Consider the following 16,617-nt stretch of genomic DNA (forward strand, 5'->3'; position numbering starts at 1 on the left):
TCTCATGATGAGATCATCCAGACACATGATCTCATCAGACACAATCTAAAGCACAAAAAGGGTGAAGAGCACATTATAAAATTTTCCATTACAGTGAGCAGCAGTTTTAATTCCCTTACCTAATTCTCAGCTGGATTTCAGACTGGACATTGATTAGGTCACTCTGTCACATGATTACTTAAACCATCGCACTGTGTTTAATTGACCTAATGGAAGACGGACCTTTACCGCAGTCTTTAGTCTTCTAGAGCCTCCAGAAGGTTCTCATCCAATATTGCATTTTATTTGTCCATCTTCTCATCAACCCTGATGAGCTTTACTACCCCTGCTGAAGAAAAATATCCTTGCAGCATGTTGCTGCAACCACTGTGCGTTTCATGGTGCAGTAAGAGGTAGCAGAGTGGTTGTTAATGAATACAAATATCTGGTATACTTTAATTTCAAAGTTTTATTTCTTTGTGTTGGTGTATAACAAATTAAATACCTTGAAGTTGTATTATTACAATTAGCATTTCAAAGAGGAGGAGGCCGCTTTTGTAGAGTACAGTAGGTTTAGCAAAGTGTTTTTGTAAAGAAGATAAAATAATCCAAATGTTTTCAGTGTTATATGTTAAATCCTTACACCATAAAGATGAAAAAAATGTATCATTTATAAAAGTTCGTTTGTATTTGCAAAAAAAAAAAAAACAACAAAAACAGCATATCCCATGATTCCCTCGTGCGCGTCTCTTGTTCGACGTAACGTCGCGAGCTCTGCATCTGCTCCGTGGTGGCTTTGTGAGAACCGACGCAGAGATGTTTGGGCGGTCGAGTCGGGCCAGGTAACGTTTATCTCCATCCTGCTCACTCATTATAGGCCGAGCATGTGTTTATGAAACAGGAAGAAGAGCTTAATGAGTGTATGCTTATCATCCATGGCCCGGTAGCGGATGGGAGAGGCGGAGATTTGCATCCTGATTTTGTCCCAAATATGTGAATTCGGCTAACCGGGCTATTGTTACCTGTGTATCGGATGCGTTTGCGAGGAGTTTATTCATGAAGGCTCTTAGCATGCTAAAACGGTTGTAGCAAAAACCAAAAAACAAAGATTTTAAAGTCTTCCCGTTTTACCAGCGTCCACCAGCTGCCCTACATATCTACCAGTACGCTATTGTTATTCAAATGGTTTAAGCCCAGCTGTCTCCCAGTGCATAAAGCAGCCCCATGATTTTTAATCAGAGTGTAACTATTGCTATGCATACATGCTAATGCATTTTGTATCTTTTTATAGTTAGGAAAAAAGGAAGTGATTTTCACGGTTGCATATGAGACACTGAAGCAGAGAGCCATGCAGCGTTCACCAGAGGATCACACTGAATCCAGCCCAGTGGTCATGTCTGCTGCAGAGCATCAACAGGACACAGAGGCTCAACCGACCCAAAGCAAACCAGTTAATCAAGAGGGGGAGGACAAACCAGATGCCACTTCTCAGACCACCACCACACCTACAAGTATGAGCCTAAATCCTCCCCTGGATAAGGAGCCTGGTGTCCAGTCCCAGGCAGAGTCCAGGGAAAATGCTGGAAAGGCAGATACAGACCCTACTGCAAAGCCCAGTCCCCCACCAGGACCGGCTGCTGAGAGTGATGGGCAGGGAGTAAAAAAACAAGGCAAAGGTTCGAGCGATGGGAGGAGATATGTTTCTTCCAGGGACGACATGATCTCTGACATGTCAGAGTCAGAGGTCATGGATCTCACATGTGAGTCACTTACTTATTTACTACACACTTGTGGGCACTTTAACTTTTAAAGCTTTGTTGAATCCAGCGTTGATGCAAGTTTTGATTTAGTCTGAGTTCCACTTAATATCAGTTTGTCAATGAAAGAATTATGAACTGTAGTAGCTCTAAAACGACTCAGTTTTACCTGCACATTTTTAGGATACAAAGTGTTTTCTTATTTCTCTTCCGGTGGACTTTCACTTTAGAAATCTTTCTCCTTTCTTTGGACCAGGACTTTATGTAATGCATTTCTGAACATGGTTTGCTGAAATGAAATTATATTCTTACAGGAGCTGTTTGTCAAAACAGACAACCCTAATTAAACAACTTTTATAAAACTTGAAATAATACTGTTTGTAAGCAAAAAATAAAGACAGTTAAAGCCATACCTTCAAGTTTACATTGTAACCAGTTTAAAAACTTCTATTCAGAATCAATAAAATATAAGCTTTTGTATTTTTTATTAGATGCTGTCACAAAATTTTAATAAATCAAAGTTCTACATGATTTTTGTAGTTAGAATAATCATCAGTAAATTGACATGTAATAAATAGTCCTTTAATCAGATGTTCACCAACAGCTACACAGAATATTCTGTCACGAAACACAATTTGATAATTTTTTTGTATTAAGTCACTTAACTACATTAACAGATTATTTAAGTGACTTAAAAAAACCTGTTCATCTTCAGGTGAATAGTGTATTGTTCACCACTTGCTGAAAGAAGGAAAACAGTAGATAAGAAATTATATTTTGTGAATTTTTATGGTTTTGTAGTTCTTAAACTTTTTTTTTTGTTCTCCCAATGGATACCTGGATTCTCTCCGGTTACTCCAACTAATTCCCTCAGCCCAAAAACATGACCTGTAGGTTTATTCAGGGCTTCTTGTTTTTTAGATTGTTTTTTTTCCCCCACTTTTATTAGATATTCAATAGTTATTTCAATCACTTAGCATAAATACTGCCTCATAGCTTCTGATTGTAGTTGGGCATGAGTTCTTAGGGGGTTTTGCAGCAGCATCTTCTCCAGTCGGCCCACAGGATGGTTCCTTTTGTCTTTTTCTTGTCAGAAACGTGTCCATTTCACAATTGCTACGCTAGCTTGAGGAGCAAAGCAGCTTGATAAATTTGACTGGCAGTGAATTAGTAAGGTGAGCATGGTTTAAAAAAACCAACCAAATAAACAAACATTTAAATAACTTATATTTTATAATAATGATTGCAAATCATGTTACAGTTTATAATTTAACAATTATGATTAAAAATGTATGCTTTACAGCATTTATTAGATTTATGTATTTATTTATTAATTTTTCCAATCTTCTGAGACTACCTCTTACGCCCCCTAGTGGGCCATACTTTGAAAAACACTTAATTAGTTGCCGTCTTTATTTTGCCCTGTGCCCTATGGCAACCTGTCCAGGGTATATTCTGCCTCTCCCTCTATAGGCAAGAGAATTGAAAAGGCTAAAAATACTGACACATGTTAAACTTCTGAATCTCCTCTGTTACTTTTCTGCAGCATCTCAGATCTCTCTGCATTGCATAGAGTGCCATATAATCTTCAGTGACCTCAAAGGCAAAGAACGTCACATGAAGCACAGCCACCCCGCTGAGTATGAGCAGTGCATCCTGAGGAATTCGCTTTTTGCCTGTTATGTTTGCGACCGCCACTTCACAAACTCAACAGAGCTCTTGGCCCACCAGAAGGCCCACCCAGACAAGAAACCCTTCAAGTGTCCGATCTGCAGTCAGTCCTTTAAGAAGTCATCAGAGCTAACGGCCCATAAAAAGATTCATTTTGGTCAGGACGGGTATGCCTGCAAGGACTGTGGCAAGACTTGCAAGACGCTGACATTGTTAAAGTATCATCAGCGCAAGCACTCAGGAGAGACACCTTATGTTTGCAAGGATTGTGGAAAGAGGTTCCCCTTATCCAAAGCTCTGCAAAAGCACATTGACTCACATTCCTTAGATGGAGCTGAAGTGGTTGAAGTGGATACAGTGTCGACAGCAGCAACGAAAACAAGCAAAGCTGACGGTAGGAAGCCTCTTTTAGACTCAAACTTGTTTTTATTACACATTTTAATAGATGGATGGATTGTAAATTTCTGACTCATTAATTAAATGCCTCCTAATATTTTACCCCCCTCTAGGTGCTTCTCGCAGGGTTTACATTTGCTCTGTGTGCAAGGCCACTTTCAAGAGTCTCAGAACACGGCAGCAGCATCTGATAACAAAGCACAAATTTGACGCAATCACTAACCCTTTTCGAGCTGGGCTACAAAATACCCCTCTTATAAGTCCAATATCTATTTCCCAACCAGCGCTATTGCAAGTGGAACCCAACGGACCTCTGCAAAAAGTTGACGCCAATATTGACACTGAGCAGATTCGGAAACTTATTGAATCGTTGGGAAATGTGCAGAAAGTAAATAAAGTTGTTATACTGGGGCAGGTGCCACCAAATGCCCCACCACTGCAGGTGCAGCAGGTGTCAGAACCAGCAGCAATGGCTGATTTGAATCTGGGCCCACCACAGACAGATTTTACTGGACTCAAACCGGCAGGATCTAAGACACTTCAACTGGACACTTTAGTCAGCCCAATGGATCAAACAATTATACTGGAGCCTATTACTCCAGAAGGACAACTGGAAACCCCCTCCTTCTCAGAGCTGGGCTCCCATGTAGCTGCAGAAGAGCGCGTAGAGTTGACACTCATTCCAGCTGAACAAACTGAAAGACTCGAAGAACCAGCAATACATCAGAACCTTCAACAGCCAGAAATTAGTCCAATGAACTATGACCCTAGTGTTTGTCAGAATGAGGTAGCTGATCTCAAGGAAAACCTTGAACAAACGTTCATTTTAGAACTTACCCCTGCTTTAATGCCTGCTGCGGAGCTCGAACAGTCTCAAAGTGAACCACAAAATGGGATCATTTCCTCTTCTTTGGTTCAAAGCACAGAGCAGGAAACTCCTGATCCGGCTCCAAGTGACACTGTAGAAGATGCAAAAAAGGCCAAGATACCAGTCCCACCACTCACACCCACAGTTGAGTTGGAACTTACATCAACACACTCAGAGGAACAGGACCTGTCGTCTTGCCCTTCTGCTCCACCAGAAACAATCACACAAGCTCCAAGTGAATCTGAAGCAAAGGAAAATACACATTCAGATACAGAAAAAGTAGGTCTAGATCAGATGCCTGCTATTAATGAAAAGACGAAAGAAAAGGACGAACAGGATGTTTCTGAAAAATTTCCAGCAGAAGACAAGAGCAGCTTGTCTACAGACCCTCAAGTAGAATCTCCGTCAAAATTAGAGTCTAAAGAGGACCAGCAGAAATCAGAGTTACCTGTGAGCGTCATGTCAGCCCAAGAGTTAGTGAAGGTGCGGAAAAGAAAACCTGCTAGGACCTTTTTCTTTCAAGGATATATGCATGACCTGGTTGGATCCATATACAGGGACGATTTTCAGATTGATGCCAAGCCTGCGAAGCGCCAGCGGACTAAAAAGTCTTGTCTTGTTGTCAAATTTGGCCCACAAGGCAAGGACAAGAAATCCAAAAAACAGAAGAAGCCTGAACAAGAACAAACGCAGACACAAGACAATTTGATAAAAAGTAAAACATCTCCTAAAAAACCTCCAGAGAAAGTACAGAAAGTACAAACACCGAAGAAGACCGGAAAGGGTAAAAAGGATAAGACTGAGAATACGTCATCAGGAAGTGACACAAAATCACCTTCAACTCATACTCCACAGGTGAAACAAGTCAAAGACGATGCCAAGAAGAACAAAATGAAAAAACAGAAAGAAACCAAGGAAGATGTAGTGCATATCAGTAAGCAGAAACCTGTAGCTATGCTTAAAAAGAAAAAAGTAGCAAAAATATTACAAAAAGATCAACCTAAGAATCCAAAGGAAGTGAAGGGAAAGAAAAACTCAACAAAAGCACAAAAAGTCCATAAAGCAGAAGCCACTGATTCAAACATCAATCAAGACTCTCTTCTTTTACTGAAAGGTCACAAGCAGCCCCAGCTAAAAGTGTACAAGTTAGACACTTTAAAGGCATCAGGCCCGACTCAGGAGGATTCACCTCATGATTCGCAGTTCTCAGACATTTCCAAAGCAGGTGGGAAGAAAAAAGGTACAAGAACCCAGAAAAACCAGAAGGGTCTCTCCCTGTTGTCGTCACTACAAGCTACACGTCAACAACCGCAAATAATACCCACCAAGGCAAAGACCACCAGGAAGCGTAAAGCATCTTTGAATGTTGAAACTGAAGGCGTGATTACTTCAAAGCGTGCCTTAGAATGTAAGGACTGTGGGGAGAAATTCAGCGAAGTTGCTTCACTTCAAAAGCACAAGACAACAGCACACATCATCGAAAGTCCTGGCCTCACCTACACCAATGGAAACATCTTTGAGGGTGTCTCTGGATTTGATCTTTACCAGCTTCCCAAAGAGCATGGTGGGGTGGTTAGGGTTATGAATGCTCCCACAGACTGGGATACTGAGACTGAAATGGGAGAGTTGACGTTGGAAGACCGTGATCGAAGTGTCTCCTTTCCAGCTTTAATTCCATCTCCTTCCCTACAAATCCCACTTCAGGATGGTGAAATGGGTATCCATGAACACAATGGTGACAGTAAAACTGGGAAAGAAGATCACTTCTGTACCTCTTCTGAACTTCAGTCTTCATCTGATGAACCCAATAATACAGAGACTCAATCGAATGTGACAACTGAAGCCTCTTTCCCTCCCTCAACTGAGCCAAAGGGTTCTAACACGGAAGAACCAGTGGCACCAGAAGAAGATGCGCAAGAAGATCCCAGGAAGAACCTCAACTTCCAAGCTAAAGTCCAAGGAATAGCAGATGAGGATATCAAGGAGGATTTACTTCTAGAGGTGGATTTGGTCACTGTTGGAGAGCAGGAGGAGAGAGACGATGCTGATTCTCAAAATGAATCCAAAAGAGTCTACAAGTCAAATTGTGAGATCACAAATCACAAGCAAGTTGGTAATGAGACAAGAGAATTCAGTCTAACCTGCCAGACTGTGTCTTGTTCTACCCATCAGCCAGAGGTCAAAGAAGAGGAGGAGGAAACACTGGTTCAGAGGAGAAAAGAGGCAGTGAAAGAAGTTGTGACAGGTCAGAGCAGAAGAGGAGAACTCAAAAGTGATTTGATCTCAAAGACAAGATCAGGACTGGAGCAAGATGACGAACCAGATGAATGCTGGATAGTTTATGAAAAACAACTACTTCGCTCTGGTTTGGAAACAGCTGACCAAGAGATTAGCACAAAGACACAACCCAGTCCTGAGATGAAGACCATTAAAGATACTCCACCTGCGGCATCTTTGCCTTCTGTTCATGCAACAGTTGAAGAAGCTGCTGCGTTCGAGCTGAAGTCCCTTACTGCTGGTGTTGATGAGGTTATGAATCAAAGACGGTTGCAGGGAGAAGAGGAAAGGGAGAGTGACCAGTCTCCTGGCATCATCCTGGAAAGGGTAATTTCCTCTAAGCAAGGACCAACAACTGACAGGCAGATGAGCTCGGCAACAGGAAGAAGCAATCAATCACAGGTGACTTTTGTTTCTTGTACCCTTAGAAAAAAAAAATTGAACCTTAATCGGGGTTATAAAGCAACATTTGTTTTTGTACCAGGCTATGGGTAGAATTGCCGAGAACGAGGTTCAAGATCCTGAAGGCCATGAGATCAAAGTTGAAGAGAACAGCTCAGACACTGTGTTAGTTGCACCCACCTGTCAAAACAGACAGAGTACCACCAGTGTGCAGCCAAAGCACCATCAAGACATAAGAAGCATCCTGGTGAAAGAGGAAAGCAACTCTGTGGTGAACGGTACCATGAGCCTGCACGGCAGTAGACACATGCGATGGAATGTGGAACCAGTAAACAGTGAAAACACAGACATCCCATGTAAGTACCAAAGAGCAAGAATTATCTTTCATAAGGTGTGAATAAGAACACAACTATAAACCACAGGATGAGAAGCCAAATTTTAAGAAATCTGAGAGCATGAAATCTTTAAAAAAATTTACATATTTAACATATTTCTTTTTTGTTGGATACATTCAATTCATTTAGATTTAAGATATTTATAGATTAAATATTTTTGATATATTCACAGCTAAAACCTGCTTATTCTGATCACTTATAATGGATGTTTATGTATTTATTTATTATTGCTTAATAAATTCAAAGCCAAACACTTGTACTATCTTATTTCTATTGACTTGCAGACCTCTAGGTTGAGCCTTCTTTGCAAAGCAAGATTACTTAACTTGGCCCCTTCCTAACTCAGATATGAATGTTATCAGGCTCGTTACTTCTAAGAAAAACGTAACAGAATAAAAAACAGACATAGAGAAAGATATGTCTAGTTTACAATTACACTGTTGTGAAGATAACGAGGATTAGTGAGGAGTAGTGAGAATATTTATATATATTTTTTATATTTTTGGATTTACGTTTTCAGTAACGGAGGATGGGGAAACAACAAGGGACAGTAGTGTCACTCCGGACTTCAATTCCAACCAGTGCATCTTTTACCCGGTAAAGGAGGAGGAGAGGGAGGTCTTACTGGGGGCTACTCAAACCATTACAGAAAGCTCAACCCCTGAAGGGTCTGCCAATGTAAATCCGACAGAATATCAGAGTGCAGATTGTAATGCACGTGAGTATCCGCCTCGACTTTCTTCACATTAATCTTTTTACATCATATTTTACTTTAATCTTACACCTGATTAAATAGATGAAAGAAGATCATCACCGCCGAGCTATCAAGAGTCGGTAGTCCCAGGTCTCCCATCAGAACCAAGTGTTGGTGACTTAACAGATGGACAAGGTTTGTTAAGCGTTAGTTTAAGCTGATTGTTCATTTAATTAGAATTTTTTAACTTAATATACTCTTTGATCTTTCAGCTGCTTCAGATTCTGAGTTGCAGAATCCATCAGATCTCCGAGACTTTCTCCTCCAGAGTTCTGATGACGAAGACACGAGTGGTTTTGAATTATCTGAGCCTCAACTGGACAAGGAAGCCGAAATTATGGCTTACTTCAACAAGAACCAAACAAGCAGCAAACAGCTGCCTCATCAGTCCTATTCAAAGTACAGTAGCACATTTTCATTTTAAGCTGGAGCACAATCAGGATTTCTCCTGAATGTTTTAGTTTTGCCGTATTGTTTATATCTGTCAGGAACAGGTTTTGTATAACAGACAGAAGAATAATCACCTGTTCTTTTTTTTCTCTTTTTCTTTCCAGGAGTTTGCCAAATTCAGCAAGCCATCTTCAAGCACCACATGATGACAACAGGACAGAAAAGCCTATAGATTACTTCTCTGAATATTTTAGTTGGGATACATGGGTAGAAATTGCAAGTTGTACGAATAAACTTTCCAAGATGCCAAACCCTGTGACATGCAGAGAGGTCGCACGCTTCGTTGGGATCCACATTGCAATGGGAACCTTAAAGGTCTGTATATTTTCAAAACTTTCTCAATGACTACAGGAGCTGTCAAATACTGTACAATAAAAATAATGTTTAATTTCTCTGTTGTTGCTTTTCAGTTTCCCAGTGCGAGGCTCTACTGGGAAGACCTGACGAAGGTGTCGTTGATAGCTGAAGCCATGCCACTGAACCGATTCCTCGACCTTTCTCGGATGTTGAAACTTTGTTCTTTTAACGAACCAAAAGAAAATGTTACAGGTCGGCAGATGGGGGATATGCCCCGAAGCAGTCAAAGTTTAATTTCTGGTCATGGTGACAGTCGGAGTTCGGCAGAGCCAAACAGCTCACAGACAGATGCTGATCCGCTGTGGAAGGTTCGTCCATTATTGTATCGCTTCAACGAAGGATGCCGGTCGCTGAAACAGCCAGGGGATTACGCCGTAGACCAATACCCAGTATCTCTGACTGGGAAGATTCACAACAACAGCCACTCTCTCCAATCCACTACATTTATTGGGCTTAATGGTTTAATCACAAACTTGGATCTTGAACTACATCCTGCTGAGAACCAAGACTCAGTCGAAAAGATGGTCCCCAAAGGGAGTACGTTGTTCCTCTGTAAACAGGAACTCTCCACCCCCGCCATGCTGGAGCGCCTTTTAGCTGCTGGGATCCATGGAGCCGGCAGGGTGGAAGGAGCGCGGGGACATATTGGGGATGAGTTTGTGAGCTCTGATGGGAAGTTGATGCTGCGCAGAACACACTGTGGCTTCATACTTTCTACTGCAGGCAACGGCCAGAGGAACATGGTCTCACTCATAGACAGCTTTGAAAAGGCCCAGACTTCGGCGCGTCTCAGCAGAGATTTGCTAAATCTGTACTCTACTCCACTCACGGTCTCTTTGCCAACCTGTTGGCCTCAAGCGGTCCTGTGGCACCTCACAGATGCGGCCCTGGTGAACTCCTGGCTCCAGTACCGGCAGGATTACAGAGCGGCATCTGCCCCAATGACGTTCATGGCCTTCAGACTGGAGGTGTCTAAGGCTTTGATTCTCTCCAGCGGGTTGGACACCCAGGACTCAATTCCCCCACAGCCTCCTGAGGAGGACGCTCACCATGCAAGTGAAGCGCCCAGTCCGGGACTGCTGGAGGAGAGTCCTCTGCCAGACTTAACCACCCGGTACGATGGTACTGGCCACTGGCCAGAGCAGCTTGCAGATGGGGAAGGAGGAAGGTGTCGCTTTGGGGACTGCCAAAGAACATCACGAGTGCTGTGCCTTAAGTGCTGCGTCTTTCTTTGCATCTCTCGCAACCACAACTGCTTTCTGAATTTTCATAATCAAGAGAGTTCAGGAGAGGAGCAATAATACTGTCCTCACTCGATAAATAATTGCTTTCTGATTTAGAATGTAAATGTTTTTATGAAGTATGTGAAAACTGCTCCCCCACTCTTACATTTTTTACATGATGACTTTTACTGGCAGTGCCATGACTTTGTTGTACTGATGCGATGTAGATTAAACAACTACTTTGTCAAGGCTTGTTAACTCACTGGGCAGATGTAAATAGAATTTTTCCTTTAGATGGAATTTAACAAAACAGAAATTAACCAATCACTGTTTTGCAAAATACTGTTACCAGGAATGATTTTTTTTATTGTTTTTTCATATCTTTTACATGATTCAGTTATACGTCCATGATGAAATTTTCCAACCCATACATTTTTGTGTTATTTATTCCAAATAAAAAAAACAAAAAAAACAATGGCGTGAAAAGGTCTGTCATTTTTTTATAACAGTAAACCAATACACTTCAACAAACAGCCAGTACAGGAGCATCTCATAGACTATCTTAAAAAAAAAAAAAAGAAAACAATTGAAATATGTACACATAAATTACCACTCCATGAATGAGTGGTAATTTATGTAGTAAGGCTGGGTTTAAGCCAATTGCCTCTGCTACTTTTTCAACCAGTTTTTCCTTCCACTTAACTTTCTGGTAACTTTCCTGAACAGTTTTTTTTATTTTTATTTTTTTTGCAGTAAGCCAACAAGCAGAATTCTGTGTACATGTCACTCTGAGTAATTAACCTGTATAAGTGATTTCACTTTCAATTGAACTAAAAATTAAGTTTTGTATTGTATTTTATTGACATGTCACTGCATCTATTGTCATAAAACTGAAAAAGCTTAATGGAATTCAACGATCATTATTAGTAGTTGTTTTGTTTTTCTTAACTAATGTTAAAATGTATTTTATTTTAAGAAATGTTAATCTTACAAATATACTAATTTTACAATATTAATAGAGAAGTTATGCAAATCCTTAAGTCGTAATAGTTATTAATATTTATTAGCTACATTAAGTTATCCCAATCATACATAAAGGTGCCCTGCTTAACTTGAATTAAACTGAGTGAAAGCCTTGAAATTTCCTTCAAAATGCTATGTAACTATATCTTCTCAATATTTATAAAATATGTTAGTCTAGCTATATTAGGTTCTAACTTATTCTTTTTCATAAATTAATTTGTCATTAATTGGACTTTCATTATACTTTATATTATCGTGTGTTATATTAGTATCAAACTGATAAATGTCCAAATATGAGAAAGGAAGAAAAAACATGATTTCACTTTGACAGCACGTCTTACCAGAAGTCCTATTGATTCTAAAATAGGTAGCCATATTGCATTTTGGGGTTGATGAGAACCATTTTTCTCTGTCTTCCTGCTAATTTTCTACCTGCCAACTTGGAAATGGTAATCTCAACTAGTGTCGTTTTGTTATGTATTGTATGAGGTGAGGTTGAACTTGTTACAAAATATTTGACACACCAATCCAATTTTCCATGAAACACTTGTTGCTACTGTGCAAATTAAAATGAACCCATTTACAAAAACCATAATTATCATCGTTAGATGCATTTTTTGCGTTCAAAATAGTATAAATTATATTGAAACTGAATATAAGTAGGGCTGTGTCTGTCTGTGTGCATAAAAAGTTTTTAAAAAATCAGGTACTTCTTTTGAGTCGTGTTGGGTCACGTGATTTAGATCAGCCATAGAGTAACGATGCATAGAAACACTTCTAATTTTCAAATTTGCAGCGTGTCTAATCTGTGCCAAAGTTGCTTTTGTGTGCATTAGTCCAATTTATTGTTTAGTAAATAACAACATTACTAATCAATTGTGTAATAAAAAGTATATAAACAGAACGTGTTGCTGATTTGTAAGTAACAGAAGGATTTTTCTTTTTTTTTAGTGTTGCGTGTTATTGTGCTGATAATTCTTTATAATTCAGACTCGTGGTTGTTATCAGCGCCATAACTTAAGATCATCTATGTTTTGACACTTTATTATTATTATTTTCCTAATCTGTATCAAACTGGCCCCACCGAAGAGTCCAAGCGGCAGCCATCTTGGCTGTCCCCATCACCACCAACAACAACGCACAGGAGGAAACGCACGATCTATGTGTTGTATTTCTAGGGTCAACTCTCTCAGTCAAACTAGCTGCAAAAAGCGGTTCGAGGTAACGTCCCCTTGTTTTTAGCATAATTATATTATTCATACATTAGTATTGGTTTACTGTGTTTACTTAGTGCGCTTCAAATTGGTCATCAACCTATAAACGGTGTGTAAAATGTAATTTTGAACTTAGTGCGGGAACAGACACGAAGTCTGCGGTTCTTTTTTGAATGGTAGGAGTGTTGTTAGCGCTAACTAGCTGGCATTAACCCGCTCAACTAGTCTGCTACTTTGTTTCTACCATTAGTTACATGCAGATACATACATTAAAGGAAAAATAACTGGTAACTGGTTGGGTTCATTTTGCTAGCTACATACAGGTTGAGATTTGAATCATGTAGTTTTTATTACGTCGCAATGTTGCAAACTGGCATGAAGCTAGTTAGCTTAGCTGGCGGCCTTAGTGTTACGTTCAACGTCAGCTCTAGCTACAACTTAAGAGGTTGTTTTGACTTAAATATTAAATAAATATCAGAGTACACGTTTTGTGGAGTTTTTCAGATATGTTATTTGGAGTTTTTTGCTTTTTACATTCTTAATTTAATTAGGGTTTTTTTTTCTCAGTTTCATATTTGTTCAGCATTTCTGTTTGTCTTTATGGCATTATATTGTTGACGAAACTAAGGTGTTTTTGCGCGTAGTATTTGAATCTGAAGACTTTAGTGGGGTTTTTTGCACGTTGTTTTGAATCTTGAGTTGTCTTTTTGTGTGTGTGTGTGTGATTCCAGCAAGGTTGTGTCGCAGCAGTGTCGTAGAATGGACTCAGACATTTTGAACATAGAGGACATAGTGCTGGGACGGGGCTTGCCAGAACCACCACCACCACCCGCACCTCCCCATGAAAAGCCAGCAGAGCCATACAAACCCGTCATTCTGAACGGACCCCCGGCTCCTTCGGTCCAGTCCTGTAAGTGCTTCAGGGGGCCCAGTTTGAAGAGAGTTACTAGCATGACCAGAACCCTAACCGAGTCTGTGTGTGCTCTTTCAGACCAACATGAAAACCTGCAGTGCTTCCAGTGCTTCATCACCTTCTGCAACGCCAAAGCAAAGGAGAGACACATGAAGAAGAGCCACAGGGAGGAGTACAAACAGCAGCTTCAACAGGTACATTTAACTAGAAACAGTTTGTCTGTTGTCATAATTGACTTGTCTTGATTGAGGGAAATGATTATCTCAAAAGTTCAGTGTTTAAAAACACCTTGCTCTCTTAAAATTAGATTTAATCACATAACCTATTTATATTACTAGCAATTGGTTCCCCCTGTTCAGTGTAATTTAAGATGTTTCTTTGTCTTGCAGAGTAAAAAGGAAGTTATCTAGCCTGAAACAGTTTTAATTCGTGTTTCTCTGTATTCAATCTCTGCACAGGGAAACACACTGTTTACGTGCTACGTGTGTGACCGCACGTTTCTGTCGTCTGAGGAATTAACGCAGCACCAGCCGACACACAGCAACGACGACAAGCCTTTCAAATGTGCTCACTGCAAGGAGAGCTTTAAAACGTTCTCCGAGGTAAGTTTTTTTTTTTTTTTTTTTGCTTAAACAGATTTCTCAAATGTGAAAATTGGAAGCATTTAAAATGTTGCTATCCGGCAATTAGTGCATTTCCATCTTGCTTTGCCCACACATTATCCCTCATTTTTTTAAATTTCTTTTTGTAATGTTACAAGGTGAAGTGTATTTTAGTGTGAATTTTGTAAAATAGACACAAAAATGAGCACCATGTTCAGCTAGACGTAAAGAATCCTTAATTTGCAAAGGTTTTCATGAAGAAAAACCTGAACTTTAGCATCCCTGATCAGCATAAAATCTCAAAATGCAGTAAGATTTGTGATTGTAACATGACAATGTTTAAAATGTCTAAAGTGTCGGGTTTCAATTGCATATGATGAGCATTGTGCTAAATACTTGGGTGTAAAATTATTCTGCTTTGATCCTTTGCAGCTCACAACTCACAGAAGACAGGTGTGTCCAGAGAAGCTGCTGGTGTGTAAGGATTGCAGCCAGACCTTTCGCAGTCCTGGGCTGCTGCGTGCCCACCGCCTGACCCAGCATCCACGCCCTGACGAGAACACAGAACAGCCCGAGGATCCAGCCAAGCCTCATCGCTGTAAGAAGTGCGGCCAAGGATTTGAAGCGGAGTCTGAGCTGCAGGCACACCAGGAGAAATACCCGGAAGGCCAGCAGTGCAACGGCAGCGCTTCTCCTGTGAAGAAACGCGGTCGCCCGGCCAAAGCCGAAGACCCGGCCAGTTCTGAGAAAAAGGGAAAGCGGAAAAAGAAGGATGAGGCGGAGGTTTCCGAGGAGGCGACGAAGGCCGCCGCCACGGCGGAGCCTGCGGTAGCTGTGGGAGAAGACAAAGGAAAAGCAGGTGGAGCGAAGCGAGGTCGTCCCCCTAAAGCAGCGGCGGCGTCGGAAACGGAAGACAAAAAAGGTGCAGAAGACGACAGTCCGGCAAAGGAGAAGAAACCAAAAGAAGACCCGGCTCTGCCTCTCCAGATCCCGTGCACGGAGTGTGAGCTCACCTTCCCCGGTTTGGTTCAGCTGCGTGCTCACAAGAAGGAAAAACACACCCCACGGAAAGCCCATCCTTGCGAAGAATGTGAAGAGAGTTTTGCCCGACCCGAGCAGCTGGAAGCGCACACGTCGCGGGCTCACGCCGTCGGCCGCTTGTCCTGTCCGACCTGCGGGAAGAGCTTCAGCCGGGAGCGCACCCTGCTGGCTCACCAGAAGAGCCACCCGGAGGAGAAGCCCGAAAACCCTGAAAAGTCAGGCTCCAATAGATAATTTAGACATGGGTAGCCCGCAGAAAGTTTGTGGTTTTTCAGAAACTTAGTCATGAAATGTCCTTTTTTTTTTTCTTTTTTTCTTTTTTTTTTAATTTGGTCGATACCACAGTTGAGATGTTTTAAACAAACTGGGAACGGTTTGGAAAATCAGGTTTTAGTCGGTTGTTAGTTTGATTATGAGCCGCTGAAGATGGAAACATCTCATAAGTTGACTAACCAAGTTTTAAACATCTATTACACTGTTTCCCATGAAACAGTTCAGTTGTATAAAGAAGCAGGTTTAATTCACTTTTTTTTTTAATGATTTTGTTTTTAGTTTGAAGTGTGTGTTTTTGAATTTATTTGGCATTCTGTTGATTTACTCACTTTGTGAGGGGTTTTTATTTGTAATTTTTTTTTTTTTTTTAGTTTTTATTTCCCCTGCCCTAACAGATACAAGTACATACTTTAAATAATTAGATATCTTGTAGAGATGCTGTCTGAACATTAGACTGTCTTTTAAAAGAAATGTGTTATGTACAGTTTCTGTTTTCATTATGGCTCTTATTTTGCTTCTTACCTTTTAAATTAAATTTCAATGACGAAAAAAATAATAATTCTCTGCTTTGCCTTGAAAGGATGGAGGCTGAACACTTCAGATCTAATCTACAGTGTTTGGCATGTGGGTGGAAAATAACCTTTATAATCCTGATTTTTCTTTTACTGGAAATTTCTACATCCTGTTTTTTACTTGTTAAAGTAATATTTCCTGTCTTAAAAAGCTCTAGATTCCCATAAGAAATTGTATATCATATTATTCACTTGGTTTCTCCTCACTGTGTCTGAACACTGCAAACATGTAATAAACAGGCTGTCCCAAAGGGAAGCCACTGATGAAATGCTTTTTGTCTCTTTGTTTTCAGTTCTCGGTTGGCAACCCGTCGATCTATAAGAACATGTAAATTGAAAATAAGGCGTTCATTTTGGTGTTTTTCATTACCAGTAGGCTCACTGATGCAGAGAAAACATTGAAGATGAAAATGTGTAAACAGTTTTTGGCGAGGAGAGGCTTTTATTACC

At 40.5% G+C, this 16,617-nt stretch overlaps 2 protein-coding genes across 4 annotated transcripts; both read left to right on the forward strand.

Annotated features, from left to right (window-relative positions):
- The first annotated feature begins 726 nt into the window (after positions 1 to 726).
- znf576.1 (zinc finger protein 576, tandem duplicate 1) lies at positions 727 to 11,001 on the forward strand. Its single transcript, XM_007559564.2, has 10 exons — positions 727 to 821; positions 1,271 to 1,739; positions 3,283 to 3,801; positions 3,917 to 7,350; positions 7,433 to 7,706; positions 8,266 to 8,463; positions 8,542 to 8,634; positions 8,712 to 8,898; positions 9,054 to 9,264; positions 9,360 to 11,001. Exons 2-10 carry the CDS (start codon positions 1,328 to 1,330, stop codon positions 10,605 to 10,607), a joined length of 6,576 nt encoding a protein of 2,191 aa, XP_007559626.1. The 5' UTR covers positions 727 to 821; positions 1,271 to 1,327; the 3' UTR covers positions 10,608 to 11,001.
- A 1,664-nt stretch (positions 11,002 to 12,665) lies between these two features.
- On the forward strand, positions 12,666 to 16,436 carry znf576.2 (zinc finger protein 576, tandem duplicate 2). 3 transcript variants are annotated; one of them, XM_007559565.1, is made up of 5 exons: positions 12,666 to 12,773; positions 13,498 to 13,676; positions 13,758 to 13,873; positions 14,138 to 14,281; positions 14,714 to 16,436. In XM_007559565.1, exons 2-5 carry the CDS (start codon positions 13,526 to 13,528, stop codon positions 15,554 to 15,556), a joined length of 1,254 nt encoding a protein of 417 aa, XP_007559627.1. In that variant the 5' UTR covers positions 12,666 to 12,773; positions 13,498 to 13,525; the 3' UTR covers positions 15,557 to 16,436. The 3 variants fall into 3 exon arrangements, with proteins under 3 accessions (XP_007559627.1, XP_007559628.1, XP_007559629.1); XM_007559566.2 differs by lacking the exon at positions 12,666 to 12,773 and adding an exon at positions 12,810 to 12,875; XM_007559567.2 differs by lacking the exon at positions 12,666 to 12,773 and adding an exon at positions 12,853 to 12,942.
- The last annotated feature ends 181 nt before the right edge of the window (positions 16,437 to 16,617 follow it).

The sequence above is a fragment of the Poecilia formosa genome, unplaced genomic scaffold (assembly GCF_000485575.1).
Source record: "Poecilia formosa unplaced genomic scaffold, Poecilia_formosa-5.1.2 Scaffold105, whole genome shotgun sequence".
Taxonomy (NCBI): Eukaryota; Metazoa; Chordata; class Actinopteri; order Cyprinodontiformes; family Poeciliidae; genus Poecilia; species Poecilia formosa.

Coding starts and splice junctions, on each gene's coding strand:
- znf576.2 (XM_007559565.1), top strand. CDS start 13,526: ATGGACTCAGACATTTTGAACATAGAGGACATAGTGCTGGGACGGGGC. Junction 13,677..13,757: donor GGCTCCTTCGGTCCAGTCCT/GTAAGTGCTTCA, acceptor GTGCTCTTTCAG/ACCAACATGAAAACCTGCAG. Junction 13,874..14,137: donor ACAAACAGCAGCTTCAACAG/GTACATTTAACT, acceptor ATCTCTGCACAG/GGAAACACACTGTTTACGTG.
- znf576.1 (XM_007559564.2), top strand. CDS start 1,328: ATGCAGCGTTCACCAGAGGATCACACTGAATCCAGCCCAGTGGTCATG. Junction 8,635..8,711: donor TGACTTAACAGATGGACAAG/GTTTGTTAAGCG, acceptor TTGATCTTTCAG/CTGCTTCAGATTCTGAGTTG. Junction 8,899..9,053: donor CCTCATCAGTCCTATTCAAA/GTACAGTAGCAC, acceptor TTTTCTTTCCAG/GAGTTTGCCAAATTCAGCAA.